This window comes from Entelurus aequoreus, linkage group LG04 (genome assembly GCF_033978785.1).
Source record: "Entelurus aequoreus isolate RoL-2023_Sb linkage group LG04, RoL_Eaeq_v1.1, whole genome shotgun sequence".
NCBI lineage: Eukaryota > Metazoa > Chordata > Actinopteri > Syngnathiformes > Syngnathidae > Entelurus > Entelurus aequoreus.
Genome location: NC_084734.1, coordinates 86535751 through 86563129, shown reverse-complemented (window position 1 = coordinate 86563129; position 27379 = coordinate 86535751). Strand labels below are relative to the sequence as shown.

The 27379-nt window shown below is 36.9% G+C and overlaps 1 protein-coding gene across 2 annotated transcripts in view; it reads left to right on the top strand.

Moving 5' to 3' along the window:
• LOC133649119 (ras-GEF domain-containing family member 1C-like) overlaps positions 1-24241 on the top strand; it is a 107944-nt gene extending 83703 nt beyond the window's left edge. The window contains exons 5-14 of one of the 2 annotated variants that reach the window (XM_062045922.1): positions 1174-1395; positions 8426-8500; positions 11966-12067; positions 15498-15600; positions 15687-15766; positions 17467-17562; positions 19659-19754; positions 19833-19956; positions 22599-22671; positions 22754-24241. In XM_062045922.1, coding sequence (XP_061901906.1) covers positions 1174-1395; positions 8426-8500; positions 11966-12067; positions 15498-15600; positions 15687-15766; positions 17467-17562; positions 19659-19754; positions 19833-19956; positions 22599-22671; positions 22754-22778 — 996 coding nt within the window. In that variant the 3' untranslated portion in view covers positions 22779-24241. The remainder of the gene's footprint in view (positions 1-1173; positions 1396-8425; positions 8501-11965; positions 12068-15497; positions 15601-15686; positions 15767-17466; positions 17563-19658; positions 19755-19832; positions 19957-22598; positions 22672-22753) is intronic. The other variant, XM_062045921.1, reaches the window with a different exon arrangement.
• The last annotated feature ends 3138 nt before the right edge of the window (positions 24242-27379 follow it).

Here is a 27379-nt window from a genome sequence, read left to right as displayed (position 1 = left end):
CCGCACTTTGGACACCCCTGGTGTAGATCTACAACAGGGGTCACCAACGCGGTGCCCGCGGGCACCAGGTAGCCCGTAAGGACCAGATGAGTAGCCCGCTGGCCTGTTCTAAAAATAGCTCAAATAGCAGCACTTACCAGTCAGCTGCCTCTATTTTTTAAATTGTATTTATTTACTAGCAAGCTGGTCTCGCTTTGCCCGACATTTTTAATTCTAAGAGAGACAAAACTCAAATAGAATTTGAAAATCCAAGAAAATATTTTAAAGACTTGGTCTTCACTTGTTTAAATAAATTCATTAATTTTTTTACTTTGCTTCTTATAACTTTTAGAAAGACAATTTTAGAGAAAAAATACAACCTTAAAAATGATTTTATGATTTTTAAACACATATACCTTTTTACCTTTTAAATTCCTTCCTCTTCTTTCCTGACAATTGGAATCAATGTTCAAGTAAATTAATTGTTTTTATTGTAAAGAATAATAAATACATTTTAATTTAATTCTTCATTTTAGCTTCCGTTTTGTCGACGAAGAATATTTGTGAAATATTTCTTCAAACTTATTATGATTAAAATTCAAAAAAATTATTCTGGCAAATCTAGAAAATCTGTAGAATCAAATTTAAATCTTATTTCAAAGTCTTTTGAATTTCTTTTAAAATTTTTGTTCTGGAAAATCTAGAAGATATAATGATTTGTCTTTGTTAGAAATATAGCTTGGTCCAATTTGTTATATATTCTAACAAAGTGTAGATTGGATTTTAACCTATTTAAAACGTGTCATCACAATTCTGAAATTAATCTTAATCAGGAAAAATTACCAATGATTTTTTTTTTAATTTTTCAAAAAGATTCGAATTAGCTAGTTTTTCTCTTCATTTTTTCGGTTGAATTTTGAATTTTAAAGAGTCGAAATTGAAGATAAACTATGTTTCAAAATGTAATTGTCATTTTTTTCGTGTTTTCTCCTCTTTTAAACCGTTCAATTAAGTGTAAATATAATTAATTATTAATAATAACATAGAGTTAAAGGTAAATTGAGCAAATTGGCTATTTCTGGCAATTTATTTAAGTGTGTATCAAACTGGTGACCCCTGATCTACAAAGTACTGATTAATTATTGATTGACCCTAATTAAGACTTACTGACTTCCATTTGTCGTCTATATGCAGGCCTACTGGAAGACCCTAAACCAGGTGTTGCAGAAACTGAGCCAGAGGCTGGCCTTGATGACTCAGGGGGAGGAAAGCATCGTCAAGGTCTCCCTCAACGCCTCCTCCATCTCCGACAAGCTCGTGGCCTTCAAGACCAAGTCTCCGCCCATCCAGAAGGACATGCTCTCCATCTGCAACGACCCTTACACACTGGCACAGCAGCTCACCCATGTCGAGCTGGTAAGCGGGGGGGGGGGGGGGGGGGGGGGGGCAGGGTTGGACGGGGGGGGGGGGGTCAGGAAATGGAGACGATAACGAGGATAGATGAGGAGAAACGGTCGGCGGAAGATTGGAGAGAAGGCGGCCAAGGTTGGTCGAGCAGTGCGATAACATCACACGTGCAGGCCTGGTGATGCAATACATGAAGTATTGTTGCGCAATTGATTTCAGTTCAGTTCAGTTCTCTTCCATGTAGCAGCCATACCAAAAATATTCATATATGTTAAAAAATATATATATATGTATATATCTGAAAAACACAATTATAAAGTAAAATATTTAGATGGTCCAATGACAAACGCAAAAATATTTATACATTTTTTTATTGACCTACTCAGTGGCCTAGTGGTTAGAGCAGGGGTCACCAACGCGGTGCCCGCGGGCACCAGGTAGCCCGTAAGGACCAGATGAGTAGCCCGCTGGCCTGTTCTAAAAATAGCTCAAATAGCAGCACTTACCAGTGAGCTGCCTCTATTTTTTAAATTGTATTTATTTACTAGCAAGCTGGTCTCGCTTTGCCCGACATTTTTAATTCTAAGAGAGACAAAACTCAAATAGAATTTGAAAATCCAAGAAAATATTTTAAAGACTTGGTCTTCACTATTTTAAATAAATTCATTAATTTTTTTTACTTTGCTTCTTATAACTTTCAGAAAGACAATTTTAGAGAAAAAATACAACCTTAAAAATGATTTTAGGATTTTTAAACACATATACCTTTTTACCTTTTAAATTCCTTCCTCTTCTTTCCTGACAATTTAAATCAATGTTCAGGTAAATGTATTGTTTTTATTGTAAAGAATAATAAGTAAATTTTAATTTAATTCTTCATTTTAGCTTCTGTTTTTTCGACGAATAATATTTGTGAAATATTTCTTCAAACTTATTATGATTAAAATTCAAAAAAATTACTCTGGCAAATCTAGAAAATCTGTAGAATCAAATTTAAATCTTATTTCAAAGTCTTTTGAATTTCTTTTAAAATTTTTGTTCTGGAAAATCTAGAAGAAATAATGATTTGTCTTTGTTAGAAATATAGCTTGGTCCAATTTGTTATATATTCTAACAAAGTTTAGATTGGATTTTAACCTATTTTAAACATGTCATCACAATTCTAAAATTAATCTTAATCGGGAAAAATTACTAATGATGTTCCATAAATTATTTTTTTAATTTTTTCAAAAAGATTCGAATTAGCTAGTTTTTCTCTTCTTTTTTTCGGTTGAATTTAGAATTTAAAAGAGTCGAAATTGAAGATAAACTATGTTTCAAAATTAATTGTCATTTTTTTCGTGTTTTCTCCTCTTTTAAACCGATTAATTAAGTGTAAATATCATTAATTATTAATAATAACATAGAGTTAAAGATAAATTGAGCAAATTGGCTATTTCTGGCAATTTATTTAAGTGTGTATCAAACTGGTAGCCCTTCGCATTAATCACTACCCAAGAAGTAGCTCTTGGTTTCAAAAAGGTTGGTGACCCCTGGGTTAGAGTGTCCGCCCTGAGATCGGTAGGTCGTGAGTTCAAACCCCGGCCGAGTCATACCAAAGACTATAAAAATGGGAGCCATTACCTCCCTGCTTGGCACTCAGCATTAAATGTTGGAATTGGGGGTTGAATCACCAAAAATTATTCCCCGGGCGCGGCACCGCTGCTGCCCACTGCTCCCCTCACCTCCCAGGGGGTGAGCAAGGGGATGGGTCAAATGCAGAGGACAAATTTCACCACACCTAGCAGTGTTTCCCATAAACTGCCAAGATACCTGTGGCGGTGGGGGCGTGGCTATGGGCGTGGTCACCATGACATCATCGAGTCATTTGCATAATTGACTACAATGATATGATTTTCTCTAAAAAGGCTCAAAAAATGTATACTTACTAATTAATAATAACAGTTTTGTTTTAAACGTCCATCCATCCATCCATTTTACAATATAATTACAACACTTTATGTACATATTTATATACAGATTTGAACAATAAGTTATTCACTGAAATATATTTATTAATTGTGGTTCTTACAAAAAATATATCTTACAAAAATATAAAAGCTAAAATGTCTCTTAAAGCTCTGCCCCTTTAATTAGTGCATACTAAATCATTTAACTTTAGCCTACTACTACAACCATATTATTTACCAGCAACATAAAGTGAAACAGAGGCAGAGGCAAAATTTTAAACATTTTTTGTGACGGCCTTAATTCTTTCGTGGCGGGCCGCCACAAATAAATGAATGTGTGGGAAACACTGCCTAGTGTGTGTGTGACAATCATTGGTACTTTAACTTGAACTTTTAACTTTAAATTAACCAGTTACATGCAATTGTATATAAGGCAAATACCTCAAATGAAACCCCTATCCCAGGGCTGTCCAATGTGTTTTCATTAGGGGCCACATCGCAGTTGTGGCTGCCATCAGAGGGCCGCTTGTATTCGCGAACAATAGATTAATTTGCTTACGCATTTGATTATTGCATACATTTTTTGACGTAAAAAAATCTGTATTTTTACAGAAAAAGAAGTGCCAGCTCATCAGAAATTAACTGTAAAATATACAGTGAATTTTACAACAAATTACAAAAAATGGAAAAATAAGCACTGCCGTTATTTTACGGGGGAAAACCGGCAGCGTAGTCGGCAGAAATGTTCTGTTTTTTTACATATTACTGTAAATTTAAAAAATGGTATCACTGTTTTTTTTAATTCTGGCAACTGAGTTGCCAGTTGTTGTGTTTTTTTTTTTACTAGTGTAAACAATTGTGGTACCCTGCGACGAGGTGGCGACTTGTCCAGGGTGTAGCCCGCCTTCCGCCCGAATGCAGCTGCGATAGACTCCAGCACCACCCTGCCACCCCGAAAGGGACAAGCGGTAGAAAATGGATGGATGGAATTGTGGTACCTTTTTTCCATTTACAGTAATTTATAGAGATGTCCGATAATGGCTTTTTTGCCGATATATCCGATATTCCGATATTGCCCAACTCTTAATTACCGATTCCGATATCAACCGATATTGATATATACAGTCGTGGAATTAACACATTATTAGGCCTAATTTTGTTGTGATGCCCCTGCTGGATGCATTAAAAAATGTAAAAAGGTTTTCCAAAATAAATCAACTCAAGTTATGGAAAAAAATGCCAACATGGCACTGCCTTACCGTATTTTTCGGAGTATAAGTCGCACCTGTCGAAAATGCATAATAAAGAAGAAAAAAAAACATATTTGAGTCGCACTGGAGTATAAGTCGCATTTTTTGGGGGGAAATGTATTTGATAAAAGCCAACACCAAGAATAGACATTTGAAAGGCAATTTCAAATGTCTAAAGCAGGGGTCACCAACGCGGTGCCCGCGGGCACCAGGTAGCCCGTAAGTACCAGATGAGTAGCCCGCTGGCCTGTTCTAAAAATAGCTCAAATAGCAGCACTTACCAGTGAGCTGCCTCTATTTTTTAAATTGTATTTATTTACTAGCAATTTTTAATTCTAAGAGAGACAAAACTCAAATAGAATTTGAAAATCCAAGAAAATATTTGAAAGACTTGGTCTTCACTTGTTTAAATAAATTCATTATTTTTTTTATTTTGCTTCTTATAACTTTCAGAAAGACAATTTTAGAGAAAAATACCACTTTAAAAATTATTTTAGGATTTTTAAACACATATACCTTTTTACCTTTTAAATTCCTTCCTCTTCTTTCCTGACAATTTAAATCAATGTTCAAGTAATTTTTTTTTTTTTTATTGTAAAGAATAATACATACATTTTAATTTAATTCTTCATTTTAGCTTCTGTTTTTTTGACGAAGAATATTTGTGAAATATTTCTTCAAACCTATTATGGTTCAAATTCAAAACAATTATTCTGGCAAATCTAGAAAATCTGTAGAATCAAATTTAAATCTGATTTAATTTTTGTTCTGGAAAATCTAGAAGAAATAATGATTTGTCTTTGTTAGAAATATAGCTTGGTCCAATTTGTTATATATTCTAACAAAGTGTAGATTGGATTTTAACCTATTTAAAACACGTCATCAAAATTCTAAAATTAATCTTAATCAGGAAAAATTACTAATGATGTTCCATAAATTATTTTTTTTAATTTTTTCAAAAAGATTCTAATTAGCTAGTTTTTCTCTTCTTTTTTTCGGTTGAATTTTGAATTTTAAACAGTCGAAATTGAAGATAAACTATATTTCCAAATTCAATTGTCGTTTTTTTTTTTCGTGTTTTCTCCTCTTTTAAACTGTTCAATTAACTGTAAATATCATTAATTATTAATAATAACAGAGTTAAAGGTAAATTAAGCAAAATTGGCTATTTCTGGCAATTTATTTAAGTGTGTATCAAACTGGTAGCCCTTCGCATTAATCACTACCCAAGAAGTAGCTCTTGGTTTCAAAAAGGTTGGTGACTCCTGGTCTAAAGAATAGTGAACAACAGGCTGAATAAGTGTACGTTATATGAGGCATAAATAACCAACTGGTATGTTAACGTAACATATTATGGTAAGAGTCATTCAAATAACTATAACATATAGAACATGCTATACGTTTACCAAACAATCTGTCACTCCTAATCGCTAAATCCCATGAAATCATATACGTCTAGTCTCTTACGTCAATGAGACCAATAATATTATTGGATATTTTACGCTAATGTGTTAATAATTTCACACATAAGTCGCTCCTGAGTATAAGTCGCACCCCCGGCCAAACTATGAAAAAAACTGCGACTTATAGTCCGAAAAATACGGTATTTGTTATTGAAGTCACAAAGTGCATTCTTTTTTTTTAACATGCCTCAAAACAGCAGCTTGGAATTTGGGACATGCTCTCCCTGAGAGAGCATGAGGAGGTTGAGGTGGGCGGGGTTAGGGAGGGTAGGGGGTAGCGGGGGGTGTATATTGTAGTGTCCCGGAAGAGTTAGTGCTACCATTGATTGGTGCATTTAGTGCAGGGGTCACCAACCTTTTTGAAACCAAGAGCTACTTCTTGGGTAGTGATTAATGCGAAGGGCTACCAGTTTGATACACACTTAAATAAATTGCCAGAAATAGCCAATTTGCTCAATTTACCTTTAACTCTATGTTATTATTAATAATTAATGATATTTACACTTAATTGGACGGTTTAAAAGAGGAGAAAACACGAAAAAAAATGACAATTAAATTTTGAAACATAGTTTATCTTCAATTTCGACTCTTTAAAATTCTAAATTCAACCGAAAAAAAGAAGAGAAAAACTAGCTAATTCGAATCTTTTGGAAAAAATTTTAAAAAGAATTTATGGAACATCATTAGTAATTTTTCCTGATTAAGATTAATTTTAGAATTTTGATGACATGTTTTAAATAGGTTAAAATCCGATCTGCACTTTGTTAGAATATATAACAAATTGGACCAAGCTATATTTCTAACAAAGACAAATCATTATTTCTTTTAGATTTTTGAGAACAAAAATTTTTAAAGAAATTCAAAAGACTTTGAAATAAGATTTAAATTTGATTCTACAGATTTTCTAGATTTGCCAGAATAATTTTTTTGAATTTTAATCATAATAAGTTTGAAGAAATATTTCACAAATATTCTTCGTCGACAAAACGGAAGCTAAAATGAAGAATTAAATTAAAATGTATTTATTATTCTTTACAAGAAAAACAATTAATTTACTTGAACATTGATTTCAATTGTCAGGAAAGAAGAGGAAGGAATTTAAAAGGTAAAAAGGTATATGTGTTTAAAAATCCTAAAATCAATTTTAAGGTTGTATTTTTTCTCTAAAATTGTCTTTCTGAAAGTTATAAGAAGCAAAGTAAAAAAAAAAAAAGAAGAATTTATTCAAACAAGTGAAGACCAAGTCTTTAAAATATTTTCTTGGGTTTTCAAATTCTATTTGAGTTTTGTCTCTCTTAGAATCAAAAATGTCGGGCAAAGCGAGACCAGCTTGCTAGTAAATAAATACAATTTAAAAAATAGAGGCAGCTCACTGGTAAGTGCTGCTATTTGAGCTATTTTTAGAACAGGCCAGCGGGCTACTCATCTGGTCCTTACGGGCTACCTGGTGCCCGCGGGCACCGCGTTGGTGACCCCTGATTTAGTGTGTGTGTGTGTGTGTGTTATGTGGTATGTGGTGTGGGCTGCTGTGTTTGTATTAGTGCTGGAGTAAGCGTGTGTGTACGCTTGTCTGAGGGATGACATCACCCCACAAGTCAGGCATGCGCCTGGGGCATCAAACTACGGGGATAAAACTGCTGTGAGTGTATTAGATGTGACAGCACACACACACAAGCACACACACACACACACACAAGCACACACACACACACAAGCTCACACTTGCATCAGAGGACATTTCATTGACTTGCATTCTTTTCCTTGAGATAACGACGCCTAACCTGATGATGTGTGTGCATTGCATAGCTTTAATTAATGATGACGGGTCAAAGGAGTGACTTCACTTTCCCTGGTGTGTTATACTGACAATATTACTTTAACGCAGTGGTCCCCAACCTTTTTGTAGCTGCGGACCGGTCAACGCATGAAAATGTGTCCCATGGACCGGTGGGGGGGGTATTTAAATTTTTATTTTATTTTATTTTTTTTATTTTTTTTTATTTTTTTATTTTTTTACATAAATAAATACAATCATGTGTGCTTACGGACTGTATCCCTGCAGACTGTATTGATCTATATTGATATATAATGTATATATTGTGTTTTTTATGTTGATTTCATTAAAACTTTTTTTTTTTTAATTTTTTTTTTAAATTTTTTTTTTTTTTTTTTAAATTTCTTGTGTGGCCCGGTACCAATCGGTACCGGTCCGCGGCCCGGTGGTTGGGGACCACTGCTTTAACGGACACATTTTGGCGCCGCCTCTGAGGAAGCGTAAATCCAGCGGGTCACGTCAATGAGTTGTTACTTTTCCCTATTGATTGGCTCCCATTACTGAAATGAAATAATTATTAACGGGACTATTTGTGTTTTCCAGGAACATTTGAGTTACATCGGGCCAGAGGAGTTTGTCCAAGCGTTTGTCCAGAAAGACCCCCTGGATGGAACCAAGGTATATTTTCACAAGGTGTTGCTATTAATTAAAACTACCTGCACTATAATGCAAGTACACTACCGTTTAAAAGTTTGGGGTCACCCAAACAATTTTGTGGAATAGCCTTCGTTTCTAAGAACAAGAATAGACTGTCGAGTTTCAGATGAAAGTTCTCTTTTTCTGGCCATTTTGAGCGTTTAATTGACCCCACAAATGTGATGCTCCAGAAACTCAATCTGCTCAAAGAAAGGTCAGTTTTGTAGCTTCTGTAACGAGCTAAACTGTTTTCAGACGTGTGAACATGATTGCCCAAGGGTTTTCTAATCATCAATTAGCCTTCTGAGCCAATGAGCAAACACATTGTACCATTAGAACACTGGAGTGATAGTTGCTGGAAATGGGCCTCTATACACCTATGTAGATATTGCACCAAAAAGCAGACATTTGCAGCTAGAATAGTCATTTACCACATTAGCAATGTATAGAGTGTATTTCTTTCAAGTTAAGACTAGTTGAAAGTTATCTTCATTGAAAAGTACAGTGCTTTTCCTTCAAAAATAAGGACATTTCAATGTGACCCCAAACTTTTGAACGGTAGTGTATATATAAGAAATACTTGAAAATATATCAGTGTTTCCCATAAACTGCCAAGATACCTGTGGCGGTGGGGGCGTGGCTATGGGCGTGGTCACATGACATCATCGAGTAATTTGCATAATTTACTACAATGATATGATTTTCTCTAAAAAGGCTCAAAAAATGTATACTTACTAATTAATAATAACAGTTTTGTTTTAAACGTCCATCCATCCATCCATTTTACAATATAATTACAACACTTTATGTACATATTTATATACAGATTTGAACAATAAGTTATTCACTGAAATATATTTATTAATTGTGGTTCTTACAAAAAATATAAAAGCTAAAATGTCTCTTAAAGCTCTGCCCGTTTAATTAGTGCATACTAAATAATTTAACTTTAGCCTACTACTACAACCATATTATTTACCAGCAACATAAAGTGAAACAGAGGCAGAGGTGTCCTGCCACAGTCAGTAACAAATAAACAGAAAACAGTAGTGGTGGTGGATAGACACAAAGCTTCATCAAACATCTGATCCACTGAACAAAGAGCTACACAAAAAAATAAAAAATAAAAAATAAAAAAATTTTAAAAAAAAAAGATTTTTTTTTTTTTGTGGCGGCCTTAATTCTTTCGTGGCGGGCCGCCACAAATAAATGAATGTGTGGGAAACACTGTATATACACTCCCCGCTACCTCACCTCAACACCCAGACAAACAGACACATAATACATATAGACAGATAACATATATCTAAAGACAAAACTTTGTGTTATAGGTGACAAAGTGTATTAGCATTTGTTTTTACAGGGGTGTCCAAAGCTCCAGTTTTGTTGGCCCGCTACAGAAAAAAGCAACCGTACAAATGTAAAAAAAAAAAAAAAAAAAAGATCGAAAATACATAATGTGATGAGAAATGGCTGACATATTGGTAACAACAACTAAGTTTTTATATATGATGTCAATTTGAAGCTTTTTTTTTTTTTTTTACAAAATAAAAACATCAAAATGTCCTCCCATACTTTTTGTATTTAATGTTCAGCTTTTTTTCCCCTCATCAAATCTTTTTTCTCTTTTTTTCTGACATTTTCACCATCGTCGTCGCCCCCCCCCCCCCCCCCCGTCAAAATGTTGTGTACCTACTTGAGTTGCGGGCGCATATGGCCCTCTGGCCACACTTTGGACACCCATGAACTAAAGTATCAGAATTATCACGTTTCATCAAACATAAATGAACGTTGTTCCCCTAAGGGAAACTGGGTTACACATGGCACACTGACAAAGCTTAACCTATTTATACTATAACAATCTACAAGGTTAATACAGTTTGCTACTCTTTCTTCCTCTTCATGTATCTGCTTTCTTTTCTATTTCAAGTTATCATTACACATATGCATTATTGCATTTGAAACAATAGTATTGTTGATGATAGAGGTAAATTATTGTTATTATTCATTATCAACAGTGCTATTTCTTGTATTGCTCCATTTGTAGCGTAATAATGCTCATTGTCATTTCTGTGTTGTTAATATTTATCTCACTAACCGCTTCTTTGCTATCACTTTTGCCATCATATTTGTACATATCCTATTCACTGGTGCTGTTCTGTTGTTGTTATTGTTGCGTTTGTTGTTTTTGTTGTTGTTGTCTCTTAGTCTTATCCCCCACTTGTCCCAAAATTATTGATACTTTGATTTGAAAATCGATATCAGGGGATACATATCTGGTATCGGCGGTATCAATATTTCAATATCGATTTGCACATCACCACTATTGTCAGGTTCAAACACTGATGACATCTATTAAACAAGACAAGAAGCAAGGAATTAAACAGAGACAGAATTACATTTGGCTCAATTGAGGAGAGACGTCTGGGCTGTACTCTTGCACAGTCTCCAGCCCGCTCTGGCGAAAAATTGTACGCCTCCTCTTTTATTTGGACTATCCCTGATTACATGGCAACTAGGGATGCAACTAACGATTCATTTGATAATCGATTAATCTGTCGATTATTACTTCGATTAATCGATTAATAATCGGATACAAGAGACAAAACTACATTTCTATCCTTTCCAGTATTTCATTGAAAAAAAAACAGCATACCGGCACCATACTTATTTTGATTATTGTTTCTCAGCTGTTTGTACATGTTGCAGTTTATAAATAAAGGTTTATAAAAAAAAATTTTAAAAAATAAAAATTTGGCCTCTGCAGATGCGCATAGCTTAGATCCAACGAATGGATGACTAAATTAATCGGCAACTATTTTTATAATCGATTTAATCGATTAGTTGTTGCAGCCCTAATTGCAACAGCTCTTTCTAAGGTACGGGGGTCCGTAAACAGCCATCGCCTTTGATTAAAACAGGAGTCGGGGTCCTGCTTCCTCTTCGCTTTGTAGTTCTCAGGTCAAAACAATACATTTCTGTTGATTACAATACATGAAAAAAAAACGAACATCTTCATGTTGCTTCCCATCCTACACAGTGGAGTTTTACAAGCCTTCTGCTTGGTTAGGATTAAGGACAGCTTTTGTCCTCTCGCCGGGAACTCATTGAAACACAGTTTTTGTGATAAACTTAGATACAATTATTCTAACTATAAAAGCAAAGTTTGTATTTAATAAAGACGGTACATGGTGTTCTCTTTAATCTGTGGACAAATACATAGTATTAATGTACGTGTCACTCATTCTCTTGCTGTCTCAGTAGCGCTGTATGGACTTCCTCGTGCTATTGATCGTCTCGCTTCCGCCCTCAGCCTGCCGCTGTCTTTGTCATTTTGCACCCGCGCTGGGGGTCATCCTGTAGACAGGAAGCTAATTAGCATTAGAGGAATTCCCAATGGATGGCATCGCACTCACTTGTGTTTGCTTGTTGTTTGTGCATCGTCAGCCACCGTGCTTCAGCGAGCAGAAGAAGAAAACCTCCAACCTGGAGGCATATGTCAGATGGTTCAACAGATTGTGTTACCTGGTGGCCACTGAGATCTGCATGGTGAGTAATGGCTGTCAAAGCACTGCTTCTCACTCAGTGGGTTTTTTAGACAATAACAACAACTCTATTGTTGAATAATTCCCTACATTTAGAATACCACTTTAACTAATGCAACCAATCACTATTCAATCAATATTGTGAGAGTCCAGTCCATAGTGGATCTAACATAGTGGTGTGAGAGTCCAGTCCCATAGTGGATCTAAAATAGTGGTGTGAGAGGTCCAGTCCATAGTGGATCTAAAATAATAGTGTGAGAGGTCCAGTCCCATAGTGGATCTAACATAATAGTGTGAGAGTCCAGTCCATAGTGGATCTAACATAATAGTGAGAGAGTCCAGTCCATAGTGGATCTAACATAATAGTGAGAGAGTCCAGTCCATAGTGGATCTAACATAATAGTGAGAGAGTCCAGTCCATAGTGGATCTAACATAATAGTGAGAGAGTCCAGTCCATAGTGGATCTAACATAATAGTGAGAGAGTCCAGTCCATAGTGGATCTAACATAATAGTGAGAGAGTCCAGTCCATAGTGGATCTAACATAATAGTGAGAGTCCAGTCCATAGTGGATCTAACATAATAGTGTGAGAGTCCAGTCCATAGTGGATCTAACATAATAGTGTGAGAGTCCAGTCCATAGTGGATCTAACATAATAGTGTGAGAGTCCAGTCCATAGTGGATCTAACATAATAGTGAGAGTCCAGTCCAGTCAGTGGATCTACCATAATAGTTTGAGAGTCCAGTCCATAGTGGATCTAACATAATAGTGAGAGAGTCCAGTCCATAGTGGATCTAACATAATAGTGTGAGAGTCCAGTCCATAGTGGATCTAACATAATAGTGAGAGTCCAGTCCAGTCAGTGGATCTACCATAATAGTTTGAGAGTCCAGTCCATAGTGGATCTAACATAATAGTGAGAGAGTCCAGTCCATAGTGGGGCCAGCAGGAGACCATCCCGAGCGGAGACAGGTCAGCAGCGCAGAGACGCCCCCAACAGGCAAGCGGTCCACCCCAGGTCCCGACTTTGGACAGCCAGCGCTTCATCCGTGGCCACCGAGCCTGTGCCCCCCCCCCCCCCCCCCCCCCCCCCCCCCCCTCCACGAGGGAGAGAGGAGGGCAGAGCAGAAAAGAAACGGCAGATCTTTAAGGAGTCATTCTTGAACTCTTTAAAAATGTGATAGCCCTAACATACTATGTAATTATAATTAATACCAATATTTAACAAAGACAATAACAATGGTGTATAGAGCAAGCATTTACCCATTGAGCTATTCAGCCATCGGCCTCCATTTATAAATGATATGGTTTCCTTATTAAGGTAACGTTTGATGACTGAATTTAAAGGCTTTAATTGGCCTATTGAGGACCACTGTCCAATATGTACAGCGTGTCCACGTTTATTATCAAATGAATTACCATAAAAAGGTGTGCTGCTGCGGCTGACAATAAAACTGCCGCAAAGCTCTATCGCTCCCTGGTGGTGTCTTATGTAATTGCACATTGACTTGCTGAAAACACCAAAGTGCCTTTGAATTATTCACTTGCGTCACTTGAGTGCCTTTTTAAACCAACAAAACATTCCCCCTCTGTCTTCTAGAGCAGTGGTCCCCAACCACCGCGGACCGATTGGTACCGGGCCGCGCAAGAAATTAAAAAAAAAAAAAAAAAAAATTAAATCAACATAAAAAACACTATATATACATTATATTAAAGATGCCGATATATGCGTTAAAATGTAATATCGGAAATTATCGGTATCGGTTTTTTTATTATCGGTATCGTTTTTTTTATTTTATTTTATTTTTAATTATTTTTTTAAAAATTAAATCCACATAAAAAACACAAGATACACTTACAATTAGTGCACCAACCCAAAAAACCTCCCTCCCCCCATTCACACTCAAGAAATTTAAAAAAATAAAAAATTAAAACATTTTAAAAAATTATTAAATCAACATAAAAAACACAATATATACATTATATTAGAAATGTCCGATAATATCGGCCTGCCGATATTATCGGCCGATATATGCGTTAAAATGTAATATCGGAAATTATCGGTATCAGTTTTTTTTATTATCGGTATCGTTTTTTTTTGTTTTTGTTTTTTTTAATTAAATCAACATAAAAAACACAAGATACACTTACAATTAGTGCACCAACCCAAAAAACCTCCCTCCCCCATTTACACTCATTCACACAAAAGGGTTGTTTCTTTCTGTTATCAATATTCTGCTTCCTACATTATATATCAATATATATCAATACAGTCTGCAAGGGATACAGTCCGTAAGCACACATGATTGTGCGTGCTGCTGCTCCACTAATAGTACTAACCTTTAACAGTTAATTTTACTCATTTTCATTCATTAGTAGTTTCTATGTAACTGTTTTTATATTGTTGTACTTTCTTTTTTATTCAAGAAAATGTTTTAAATTTATTTATCTTATTTTACAATTTTTTTTAAAAAGTACCTTATCTTCACCATACCTGGTTGTCCAAATTAGGCATAATAATGTGTTAATTCCACGACTGCATATATCGGTTGATATCGGTATCGGTTGATATCGGTATCGGTAATTAAAGAGTTGGACAATATCGGAATATCGGATATCGGCAAAAAGCCATTATCGGACATCCCTACATTATATATCAATACAGTCTGCAGGGATACAGTCCGTAAGCACACATGATTGTATTTCTTTATCCGTGGGACAAATTTTCAAGCGTTGACCGGATCCGCAGCTACAAAAAGGTTGGGGACCACTGTTCTAGAGCAGGGGTGTCAAACTCATTTTAGATCGGGGGCCACATGGAGAAAAATCTACTCCCAAGTGGGCCGGACTGGTAAAATCACAGCACGATAACTTAAAAATAAAGACAACTTTAGATTGTTTTCTTTGTTTGAAAATTAATGTTGTTGTTTTGTTTACACTTACATGTTGCAGTTAATAGTATTCAATCTTTATTTGTCGTTATTTATACTTTCTGAATAAATTATGTGATAATTTTCATCAGTCATCTCATTGGTGTTACTTTTCAATCTATCAAGATAAAAAAAATAATATCAAAATCAAATTACAGGATGTTATTTGTGTGGTTTGCTCATTTTCCTCAACTGGTGCACTAACATCATGTGGTTTATTTTTTTGTACATATGTAGCATCATCTACAAAGATACAAATAATTGCTATTGCGACATCTAGTGGACACATTTGGAAACAGCAGTTTCTTTCATTCAAAAATTTCAGCTTATTTTTATACTTAGCAAACTCATCCCGCGGGCCGGATAAAACCTGTTCGCGGGCCTGATCCGGCCCCCGGGCCATACATTTGACACCACTGTTCTAGAGGGATAAATACCATGAAGAACATGACTTTATAGGATATGATGTAGTGTGTAACGATGTCTCCTGTTGTAATTACAGCCTGCGAAAAAGAAGCAGAGAGCCTTGGTGATAGAGTTCTTCATCGACGTGGCCAGAGAGTGTTTCAACATCGGGAACTTCAACTCCCTCATGGCCATCATCTGTGAGTCCACACTAATCTTGATGCTTGATTGAATATCACTTCTTGGCACCGCATGAATCCTTCAAATGGTGTTCCTCCCTCCTCAGCTGGAATGAACATGAGTCCAGTGTCCAGGCTGAAGAAGACTTGGGGCAAGGCAAAGACGGCCAAGTTCTTCATTTTGGAGGTAATGACAGTTAGGGGGGTGTCCAAAAAAATGGAGTTTTCGAATGAATCGCAATTTTTATTTGGAACGGTTTTTAATCGATTCAAATGAATCAAAAATCCATTTAATGAAAATAAAAGATTGTTCTAGCCACTCCGACGAATTATAGTGTTGATGTAGATCACAGGTGTCAAACTCAAGGCCCGGGGGCCAGATCTGGCCCCCGGGCCTTGAGTCAATGATGTCATTGTTGTCAGGGCTTGGTAAAAGGATTGGACTCAGATGCAGAGTAGGGAACTTGACAGGCTTTTATTTTGGCGGCTTCCTTTCACCTCCAAAGTCAAGGAATACAATACTATAATTAACCCAAAAAACTACTCGATGAAAAAAGGTTCCAAAAAATAGGAAGAACTGAAAATCACTCCGAACGGAGGAAAACACAAAACCAAAGACGAACTAATAATTGGCGCAGTAAATGCTATAAAATGTATAAACAAAAAACGCTCCAACGGGAGTAATAAAAAACAGCTATAAAAAATTCTACACTATCTTATTTAATTAAGTTTAACAAAAATAGTCACTCAAAAATTGAGGAAATTAACTAATAACTTACCACTTCGGCTGAATAAGGTCAATAACAAAAAATCACTCTGCTGAGGAGGAAAAAGGAAAACTCTAAATAAAAAAAATGTTTTCAATTTAAAAAAAAAAAAAAAAAAAATTTTTTTTTTTTTTACATAAATAAATACAATCATGTGTGCTTACGGACTGTATCCCTGTAGACTGTATTGATCTATATTGATATATAATGTATATATTGTGTTTTTTATGTTGATTTCATTAAAAAAAAAAAATATATATATATATATATATTTTTTTTTTTTAAATTTCTTGTGCGGCCCGGTACCAATCAGTCCGGGCCGCGGCCCGGTGGTTGGGGACCACTGAACTAGAATACCTAAACTATTTCAGAATGCACCTCTAAGCGTGGACTGGACTATACCCTGAATCCAGGGTATAAAGTAGAACATCCCATAATATACAATATAGTATAAATAGCTCGCTAAGAATACACGACCACATTTAACCTGCACTTTTGTTTATATCGCCCATCATCCACAATCCTTCTTTGATACAAGAACACGTTTCCTCCTTTTCTGTGCATTCTAAATAGTAAAAAAAAAATGCTAGCAAGAGGCAGGTAATGTGGAAACATGTTTTTTCGCCTATAATACTAAACTTTTTTTTTTTAAATAGTTCCTCCGTGTTAGCTCTTATAATAACAAAGTCGCTATAGCAGATCACAGCCTGTAAATGGAGCGGTGATGGCGTTTTTAGAAATCATTTTAGAGGGCTTTATGGTCAACATTTATGAATTTATGTTACCTGCATTGTTAGCCACCTCCTATTTGCAGTTTTTAATCATTTAGAATGCACAGGAAAGGGAAAGACAGGTCTTGTCTCACATATATGTGAGACAAGACCTGTCTTTCCCTTTCCTGTGCACTTTTTTGGTACTTTTCCCATCATGGGAAAAGTACCAAAAAAGTGCATTTCCCTCTGAACTGCAGTAGCCAAGAATATTCCTTTTATCTTGCCCTACAAACTGGGGTAGTCTAAATTCTTATTACCCCACCCCGCATACTAACCCATGATTGACAGCATGCAATACTATCCACGTCATAGCATGAAGCTAACAGCGTTGCGGTTTCCTTTGGCAGCATCAGATGGATCCGACAGGAAACTTTTACAACTACAGAACCGCCCTGAGGGGGGCCGCTCATCGCTCTCAGACGGCCAACAGCAACAGAGAAAAGGTGGAGCTTTACCACTGCGTCGCTGCTTCTACCAAACCCAAAACCAGTGAAGTTGCCACGTTGTGTAAATGGTAAATAAAAACAGAATACAATGATTTGTAAATCCTTTTCAACTTATATTCAATTGAATAGACTGCAAAGACAAGATATTTAACATTCAACCTGGAAAACTTTATTTTTTGCAAATATTAGCAAATTTGGAATTTGATGCCTGCAACATGTTTCATAAAAGCTGGCACAAGTGGCAAAAAAGACCGAGAAAGTTGAGGAATGATCATCCAACACCTATTTGGAACATTCCACGGGTGAACAGGCTAATTGGGAACAGGTGGGTGCCATGATTGGGTATAAAAGCAGCTTCCATGAAATGCTCAGTCATTCACAAACAAGGATGGGGCGAGGGTCACCACTTTGTCAACAAATGCGTGAGCAAATTGTTTAAGAGCAACATTTCCCAACCAGCTATTGCAAGGAATTTAGGGACTTCACCATCTACGCTCCGTAATATCATCAAAAGTTGCAGAGAATCTGGAGAAATCACTGCACGTAAGCAGCAAGGCTGAAAACCAACATTGAATGCCCGTGACCTTCGATCCCTGCATCAAAAGGCGACGTCAGTGTGTAAAGGATATCACCACATGGGCTCAGGAACACCTCAGAAAACCACTGTCAGTAACTACAGTTGGTCGCTACATCTGTACGTGCAAGTTAAAATTCTACTATGCAAAGCGAAAGCCAGGCCTGGCCCTAACCAATCTGGCGCCCTAGGTAAGATTTTAGGTGGTGCCCCCCCACATCGGCAGTGAAGTGTATATACTCACAAGAAACCGAATAGCTTTGTCTTTGACCTTTTTTTTTTTACTTAAAGAAAGCAAATTAACATATTATATGAGAATGTTATGTTATGATTATCTTTAACCGAATCACAGCAGTGCTCAAATTAAAAAACAGCATTCCCTCTCATGTGATATTGCTTAATTAACATTAATGATGTGCACTTTAACAACTAGGCTTACAACTATACCTAATATATAAAGGGGTGGAAAAGTGACTATTACCTGCAGGGCAAACATTAGTTAACCAGAAGGCAAAAACAATGTAAACAAAAAACACCTGCTTAAAAGATCTAATACAAATGTCCCTGAGGATTGTAAAGTGGGAGTACTGTAATTACCTAACGTTACATTATTATTTTCCATAACAATTTAGCCCCCTCCACAATATTAACCCGACGTTAAAACAGAACTAGCTATTTATTGATTAGCAATTGCCGAATCATGTAACATTAGCTTAATGCTAAAAAGCCAGGTTACTATCACATTCTGTAACAGACAAATAATTTCATGTAGGCTAACGTTACCTACCTGCTACCTCTGTCTTTTTCTCGTTTCTCCTCTTCTTTTCTCTTTTTTCTTCCCTGGGCACCTGACAGTTTTGGCCGTTTTGACATCTTGTGTTCATTGTTTGATGTGGTGACGTCCAAAAAGAGTCATGATGCGGGAAGGGAGGGGGCGTACCGTGCGGGGGGGTGCGTAATGTTGTAACAAATAATATTTCTATTAAATAGGCTTTACTTTGCATTTTAATTAACGTGGGATTATTTTTTGTATTTAGAAATAATAGTACCAACTTTTTTCTTTTTTTTTTTTTTTCTCCAACATTTGTGGCACTGGCGTGGCGCCCCCTGATGGACGCCGCCCTTAGCATTTTCCTATACGGCCTATGCCACGGGCCCTGGCGAAAGCCATTTATCAACAACACCCAGAAACTCCGCTGGCTTCGCCCGACTGTTGTTAAAAGGAAAGGCCATGTAACACAGTGGTAAAAATGCCCCTATGCCAACTTTTTTGCAATTTGTTGCCGCCATTAAATTCTAAGTTAATGATTATTTGCAAAAAAAAACAAGTGTCTCAGTTCGAACGTTAAATATCTTGTCTTTGCAGTCTATTCAATTGAATATAAGTTGAAAGGGATTTGCAAATCAATGTATTCTGTTTTTATTTACCATTTACACAACGTGCTAATTTCACTGGTTTTGGGTTTTGTGTATGTTTTGTCACTATTTAACGACGCTCACTTTGTTTTTCATCCCTCAGATTGTCATTCCCTTCTTCAGCCTTCTAATCAAAGACATTTACTTCCTGAACGAAGGATGCGCCAACCGACTGCCCAACGGCCACGTCAACTTTGAGGTGAGACAATCCCGTCCGGCGCGAGCGTGGCTGAACTATTTCCTCCTTCTGCGTGTCAATGCATTGAATTTGTTTTAGAAATTTGTGGAACTGGGCAGACAGGTCGGGGAGTTCATGACCTGGAAGCAGATGGAGTGTCCTTTTGAGGAGGACCAGGCCATCCTACACTACCTCCACACCGCCCCCATCTTCAGTGAGGATGGTGAGTGTTTGCTGCACACCTGCACCAATACAAGAGCTGGATTTGACAGTTTATAGAGAGGTAGTGCAATAATTTAACATGTTACTAGTGTAGTTGTAGCCAGGGCCGGCCCGTGGCGTAGGCCGTATAGGCAAATGCTAAGGGCGCCGTCCATCAGGGGGCGCCACGCCAGTGCCACAAATGTTGGAGAAAAAAAAAAAAGAAAAAAAAAAGTTGGTACTATTATTTCTAAAATGCAAAGTAAAGCCTATTTAATAGAATTATTATTTGTTACAACATTACGCCCCCTCCCTCCCCCCGCACGGTGTGCCCCTCCCTTCCCGTATCGTATCATGACTCTTACCACATCAACACAAGATGTCAAAACGGCCAAAACTGTCAGGTGCCCAGGGAAGAAAAAAGAGAAAAGAGGAGGAGAAACGAGAAAAAGACAGAGGTAGCAGGGAGGTAACGTTAGCCTACATGAAATTATTTGTCTGTTACAGAATGTGATAGTAACCTGGCTTTTTAGCATTAAGCTAATGTTACATGATTCGGCAATTGCTAATCAATAAATAGCTAGTTCTGTTTTAACGTCGGGTTAATATTGTGGAGGGGGCTAAATTGTTATGGAAAATAATAATGTAACGTTAGGTAATTACAGTCCTCCCACTTTACATTCCTCAGGGACATTTGTATTAGATCTTTTAAGCAGGTGTTTTTTGTTGACATTGTTATTGCCTTCTGGTTAGCTAATGTTTGCCCTGCAGGTAATAGTCACTTTTCCACCCCTTTATATATTAGGTATAGTTGTAAGCCTAGTTGTTAAAGTGCACATCATTAATGTTAATTAAGCAATATGACATGAGAGGGAATGCTGTTTTTTAATTTGAGCACTGCTGTGATTTGGTTAAAGATAATCATAACATAACATTCTCATATAATATGTTAATTTGCTTTCTTTAAGTAAAAAAAAAGGTCAAAGACAAAGCTATTCAGTTTCTTGTGAGTATATACACTTCACTGCCGATGTGGGGGGGGGGGGGGCGCCACCTAAAATCTTGCATAGGGCGCCAGATTGGTTAGGGCCAGGCCTGGTTGTAGCAAGCAGTGGTGTACAAGTGCACTGCATCATAATAAGTACCTCATTTTTCAGACCATAGGGCGCACCGGATTATAAGACGCACTGCCGATGAGCGGGTCTAGTCAGGTCTATTTTCATACAAAAGGCGCACCGGATTATAGGGCGCATTAAAGGGGTCATATTTTTATTAGTTTTTTCTAAATTCTTTGGTTCAAAATGTTGCATAGATGATGTGTTACAGATCATCTTCAAGCCGCTTTCTGACAGTCGCTTTGTGGGCGGCAACGTTCCCTCTAAGGTGCGCGCCTGTGCAATTGCGCACTGCTCAAGCGTCCTCTGCGCACGGCAAATCTATGCCGCGCACAAAATCAAATAAAAAAATAAGCGCGTAACAATTTTCGACACACGGACACGACAGAGAAAACAGTTTTCGTCGTCATTGTTCAAATATTGTAATGTCCATCGAGACGCTTTGAGGACATGAATTCCATCCATCACTTTACTGAGCAAAAGTCTTTATTGTCGGCCTTGAACACATCACCAAAACATTAGTAAAAAAAAATGATATCTGGCAAAAGTGGTCATTTTCTGCAGTACAAACCAGACCAAAAGCAACTTTGTTATATCAACAGCACCCGCTCGCTCTTTCTCACTTGCGCCAACACATGCACATATGGCACTTAGCCAGTGATGCGTTTACAGCCACACAAAAAGTGGGACAACTCCAACACCACACATAAAGTGTCATTCCAGGTCGTTACACTATGATTTACCAATCAAATGTGTGCTTATTCTAGTGTCATTTATTAGGAATCTTAAATATATATGTTAATCATGAAATGCTGTTAGTATATTAAATTAATACTAATAAAAATATATATTTTTTACAAACAGGAAGTTGCAGGAATGTACACATGATCCCCTGCTTACATCTCATTGTGCAACATGTGGATGTTTTAATGGGAACTAAATGCAATGTCTGAAAGGGGTACAAACTATTTCCAAAGCAGGACCTCCACCCAGACAAACAATACAAGTACACAGTTCATGAAAAACAATATTTGTTGTTATTGTCATCGTAAGTGGGCCTAAACACTTATATTAGAAATGGAAATGACTGCTGTCATTTGATTATAATAATAAGAGAATGTTGTCTGTCTATCTGTGTTGGCCCCTGCAATGAGGTGGGGACTTGTCCAGGGTGTACCCCGCCTTCCGCCCGATGGTAGCTGAGATAGGCTCCAGCGAACCCGAAAGGGACAAGCGGTAGAAAATGGATGGATGGATGGAGATTGAAGTTGTTATTTAGTCAGGTTTGGCATTGGTGTGCTGCTGGTGTAGCCACAGTGTGCACGTCCGATGTTGCTCGGTGGTTGGGGACCACTGCTCTACACAACAGAAGCACTCGGGTGTTTGTAAGAATAATGTTTGTCTCCAAAATTCTGAACTGAACCATTCCTGGGCCAGATTTGGCCCCCCGGGCCACCAGTTGAATAGCACCGCTATAGACTCAAGTGCAGGTGTGCCTAACGAAGTGTCCGGTGACGGTATTTCCTGTATCCCTTTTTCTCCACTATAGGACTTTACCTCGCTTCCTACGAGAGCGAGAGTCCGGAGAACCAGGTCGAGAAGGACAGGTGGAAAGCACTCAGGTCAGTGAACGACTCCAATCCGAACGAGCGCGATCGGTTCACCTGGCGCTGACATCTCTATCCTCCTCCTCCTCCTCCTCAGGTCAAACGTTCTGGGGAAGACATGAGGCGCTGGCACATGTCCTCATTGCACTACCATGAACTGTGAAGGAACCAAGCTGGTACTTAGGTGTTTTTTTTCTATGAAGACAAAATGATGAACAGGTTTCATCGAGAAGGTGTGTGTAGGGGGGGGGGGGGGGGGGAGATGGTCCTACGATGTGAAAAAGTCATGAAGCTACTGAACAAATGATTATGTAATCATATTACCCTGATGTGTTTACTCTGTGAAGACATGTTTACTACCATGGAGAGTACAGTTACAGGGAAGACCACCTTCGAACACCCTTGTTTGGTTTTTTTGTTGTGTTTGCTCCTCTTTCCCTTCTTCTTCGGTCCAAAGCCTCGATGGTTATTTTATTTGGCTCGTTACTTTGTGATGTACTTTAATGACGTTAAGGGCGCTGGCTAGCCCGTTATGAACTTTTGTAGGTCTACTGAAGGAATTACTGGGAAGCATTTGAACAGTTCTGTCGTGTTTGTGCGCGTGGAGCATTCGTGTTATTTATTGTATTTTATTTTGCCGTATCGGGGAATATGAGCTGTTGGCAAAAGTGTTTGTATCGTGCCATGAACGCAAGACCAACTCCCAATTAGTTTAGCAGCCCGGCGTCCCTGAAGTGCGCGTTCGTCCCCTCGTCTTCCTGCCCTTCAGGAGGTTCTCTCTCGACTGATGTTCAGTCACTACGATTATATTTATGGAGATTTCTGTGCTGACAGATGTATGGTTTCTATTGTACGTTTTCCTTTTACTGCATATGAAGTGATACAGCATGTTACCATGGGTTATTCGTCTCAAAAGGGACACATTGACCGTGTATTGACTACTGTTACAAGATGTACAAACCCCGTTTCCATATGAGTTGGGGAATTGTGTTAGATGTAAATATAAACGGAATACAATGATTTGCAAATCCTTTTCAAGCCATATTCAGTTGAATGCACTACAAAGACAACATATTTCATGTTCAAACTCATAAACTTTATTTTTTTTTTGCAAATAATAATGAACTTAGAATTTCATGACTGCAACACGTGCCAAAGTAGTTGGGAAAGGGCATGTTCACCACTGTGTTACATGGCCTTTCCTTTTAACAACACTCAGTAAAGGTTTGGGAACTGAGGAGACACATTTTTGAAGCTTCTCAGGTGGAATTCTTTCCCATTCTTGCTTGATGTACAGCTTAAGTTGTTCAACAGTCCGGGGGTCTCCTTTCTGCTATTTTAGGTGCCACACATTCTCAATGGGAGACAGGTCTGGACTACAGGCAGGCCAGTCTAGTACCCGCACTCTTTTACTATGAAGCCACGTTGATGTAACACGTGGCTTGGCATTGTCTTGCTGAAATAAGCAGGGGCGTCCATGGTAACGTTGCTTGGATGGCAACATATGTTGCGCCAAAACCTGTATGTACCTTTCAGCATTAATGGTGCCTTCACAGATGTGTAAGTTACCCATGTCTTGGGCACTAATACACCCCCATACCATCACACATGCTGGCTTTTACACTTTGCGCCTATAACAATCCGGATGGTTCTTTTCCTCTTTGGTCCGGAGGACACGACGTCCACAGTTTCCAAAAACAATTTAAAATGTGGACTCGTCAGACCACAGAACACTTTTCCACTTTGTATCAGTCCATCTTAGATGAGCTCAGGCCCAGCAAAGCCGACAGCGTTTCTGGGTGTTGTTGATAAACGGTTTTCGCCTTCCATAGGAGAGTTTTAACTTGCACTTACAGATGTAGCGACCAACTGTAGTTACTGACAGTGAGTTTCTGAAGTGTTCCTGAGCCCATGTGGTGATATCCTTTACACACTGATGTGGCTTGTTGATGCAGTACAGCCTGCGGGATGGAAGGTCACGGGCTTAGCTGCTTACGTGCAGTGATTTCTCCAGATCCTCTGAACCCTTTGATGATATTACGGAGCGTAGATGGTGAAATCCCTAAATTTTTTGCAATAGCTGCTTGAGAAAGGTTTTTCTTAAACTGTTCAAGAATTTGCTCACGCATTTGTTGACAAAGTGGCGACCCTCGCCCCATCCTTGTTTGTGAATGACTGAGCATTTCATGGAATCTACTTTTAGAGCCAATCATGGCACCCACCTGTTCCCAATTAGCCTGTTCACCTGTGGGATGTTCCAAATAAGTGTTTGATGAGCATTCCTCAACTTTATCAGTATTTATTGCCACCTTTCCCAACTTCTTTGTCACGTGTTGCTGCCATCAAATTCTAAACTTAATGATTATTTGCACAAAGAAAAATGTTTATCAGTTTGAACATCAAATATGTTGTCTTTGTAGCAACTGAAAATGGGTTGAAAATGATTTGCAAATCATTGTATTCCATTTATATTTTTTAAATCTAACACAATTTTCCAACTCATACGGGAACAGGGTTTGTAGGACAAAGTTACATAATGAGTTAACCGGTTGTCATGACGATTCAGGCCCATATCTTACGTGAGGTGTGTTAGTCAATCAGCTTTGTTTTTGGCCGTTTTATCGTGCTTTTTGGGGTTATTTATGAGGTGTTTGGAAAGTGCGGAACTGATGTAATTAGAAGCATTTGATCATTATAATAGCTTGATGTCGATTATTATCTCTGAAGAAGCATCTTTCCCTTCCAGTAAGAATCTGCTCCTCATCCATAAACGTTCCCTGTATATGACAAGCGAGATTATGACGCACGAATTAAGATGTCCAGATTCTGCTCGACTTATCTTGACGACAATCGCCTACAAAACATGCATTTGACTGGTTTTGACAGCGCTATATGAAGGATTGAGCGTGCTCAAGTGTTTTTCTGAGGTCAAAACCAAACCTTTATGATTCCAGCATCACTGCAAAATGTGTGTTCCGAAAAACCTTTAATAAAAGTAAGCCATGCTCAGTTGTTGGTCTGCTCTTTATGCACGACACCATGCTCCCTTTTTTTTTTGACTAGGAGGCAAACATGTCAGGGAGAAAGGCAATTCAGCAATTATGCATTAATATTCTACAAGGTATGAATTTTAACAAGCCTTGAAAGACTGCCGGGACATTTTAATTGAAAGTTTTGCAAAGTGCAAGTGTATAATTATGTCATGCATAATCTTTTGAGCAGTTTCATGCATATTTTCTGTTTTCCATTTTTTTTTTAAGTTTTATCAAACATACTGAAAGAAATTGAAAAGTCTTTTGAACTTTCTTGAAATTGTATGCCACTTTTTTTAGTCACCCTAACCCAGTGGTTCTCAAACTTTTTTTTGTCATCCCCCACTTTGGACAAGGGGGAGTTTTCAAGCCCCACCTGCCCCCGTCGCCCCAACAGAGCGCTAATGCCAAGCTTAACCTTTTCAAATTTATTGAACATAAAGTTGTATACATTCAAACTCAATAACATAAAATAACATCAAGTTCAATAATAAATAAAATAACTGTGCAGCTGTGGTATAACTTGCATCAAGTTCAATAATAAATAAAATAACTTGCATCAAGTTCAATAATAAATAAAACAAGTGTTATAACTTGCATCAAGTTCAATAATAAATCAAAAAAAGTGTTATAACTTGCATCAAGTTCAATAATAAATCAAATAAGTGTTATAACTTGCATCAAGTTCAATAACAAATCAAATAAAAGTGCTATAACTTGCATCAAGTTCAATAATAAATCAAATAACTTGCACCAAGTTCAATAATAAATAAAATAACTTGCATCAAATTCAATAATAAATCAAACAAAAGTGTTATAATTTGCATCAAGTTCAATAATAAATCAAAAAAAGTGTTATAACTTGCATCAAGTTCAATTATAAATCAAATAAAAGTGTTATAACTTGCATCAAGTTCAATAATAAATCAAATAACTTGCACCAAGTTCAATAATAAATAAAATAACTTGCATCAAATTCAATAATAAATCAAACAAAAGAGTTATAATTTGCATCAAGTTCAATAATAAATCAAAAAAAGTGTTATAACTTGCATCAAGTTCAATTATAAATCAAATAAAAGTGTTATAACTTGCATCAAGTTCAATAATAAATCAAATAACTTGCACCAAGTTCAATAATAAATAAAATAACTTGCACCAAATTCAATAATAAATAAAACAAAAGTGTTATAATTTGCATCAAGTTCAATAATAAATAAAAAAAGTGTTATAACTTGCATCAAGTTCAATTATAAATCAAATAAAAGTGTTATAACTTGCATCAAGTTCAATAATAAATCAAATAACTTGCACCAAGTTCAATAATAAATAAAATAACTTGCATCAAATTCAATAATAAATCAAACAAAAGTGTTATAATTTGCATCAAGTTCAATAATAAATCAAAAAAAGTGTTATAACTTCCATCAAGTTCAATAATACATCAAATAACTTGCATCAAGTTCAATAATAAATATAACAAGTGTTATAACTTGCATCAAGTTCAATAATAAATAAAAAAAAGTGTTATAACTTGCATCAAGTTCAATAATAAATCAAATAAAAGTGTTATAACTTGCATCAAATTCAATAATAAATCAAATAACTTGCATCAAGTTCAATAATAAATCAAATAAAAGTGCTATAACTTGCATCAAGTTCAATAATAAATCAAATAACTTGCACCAAGT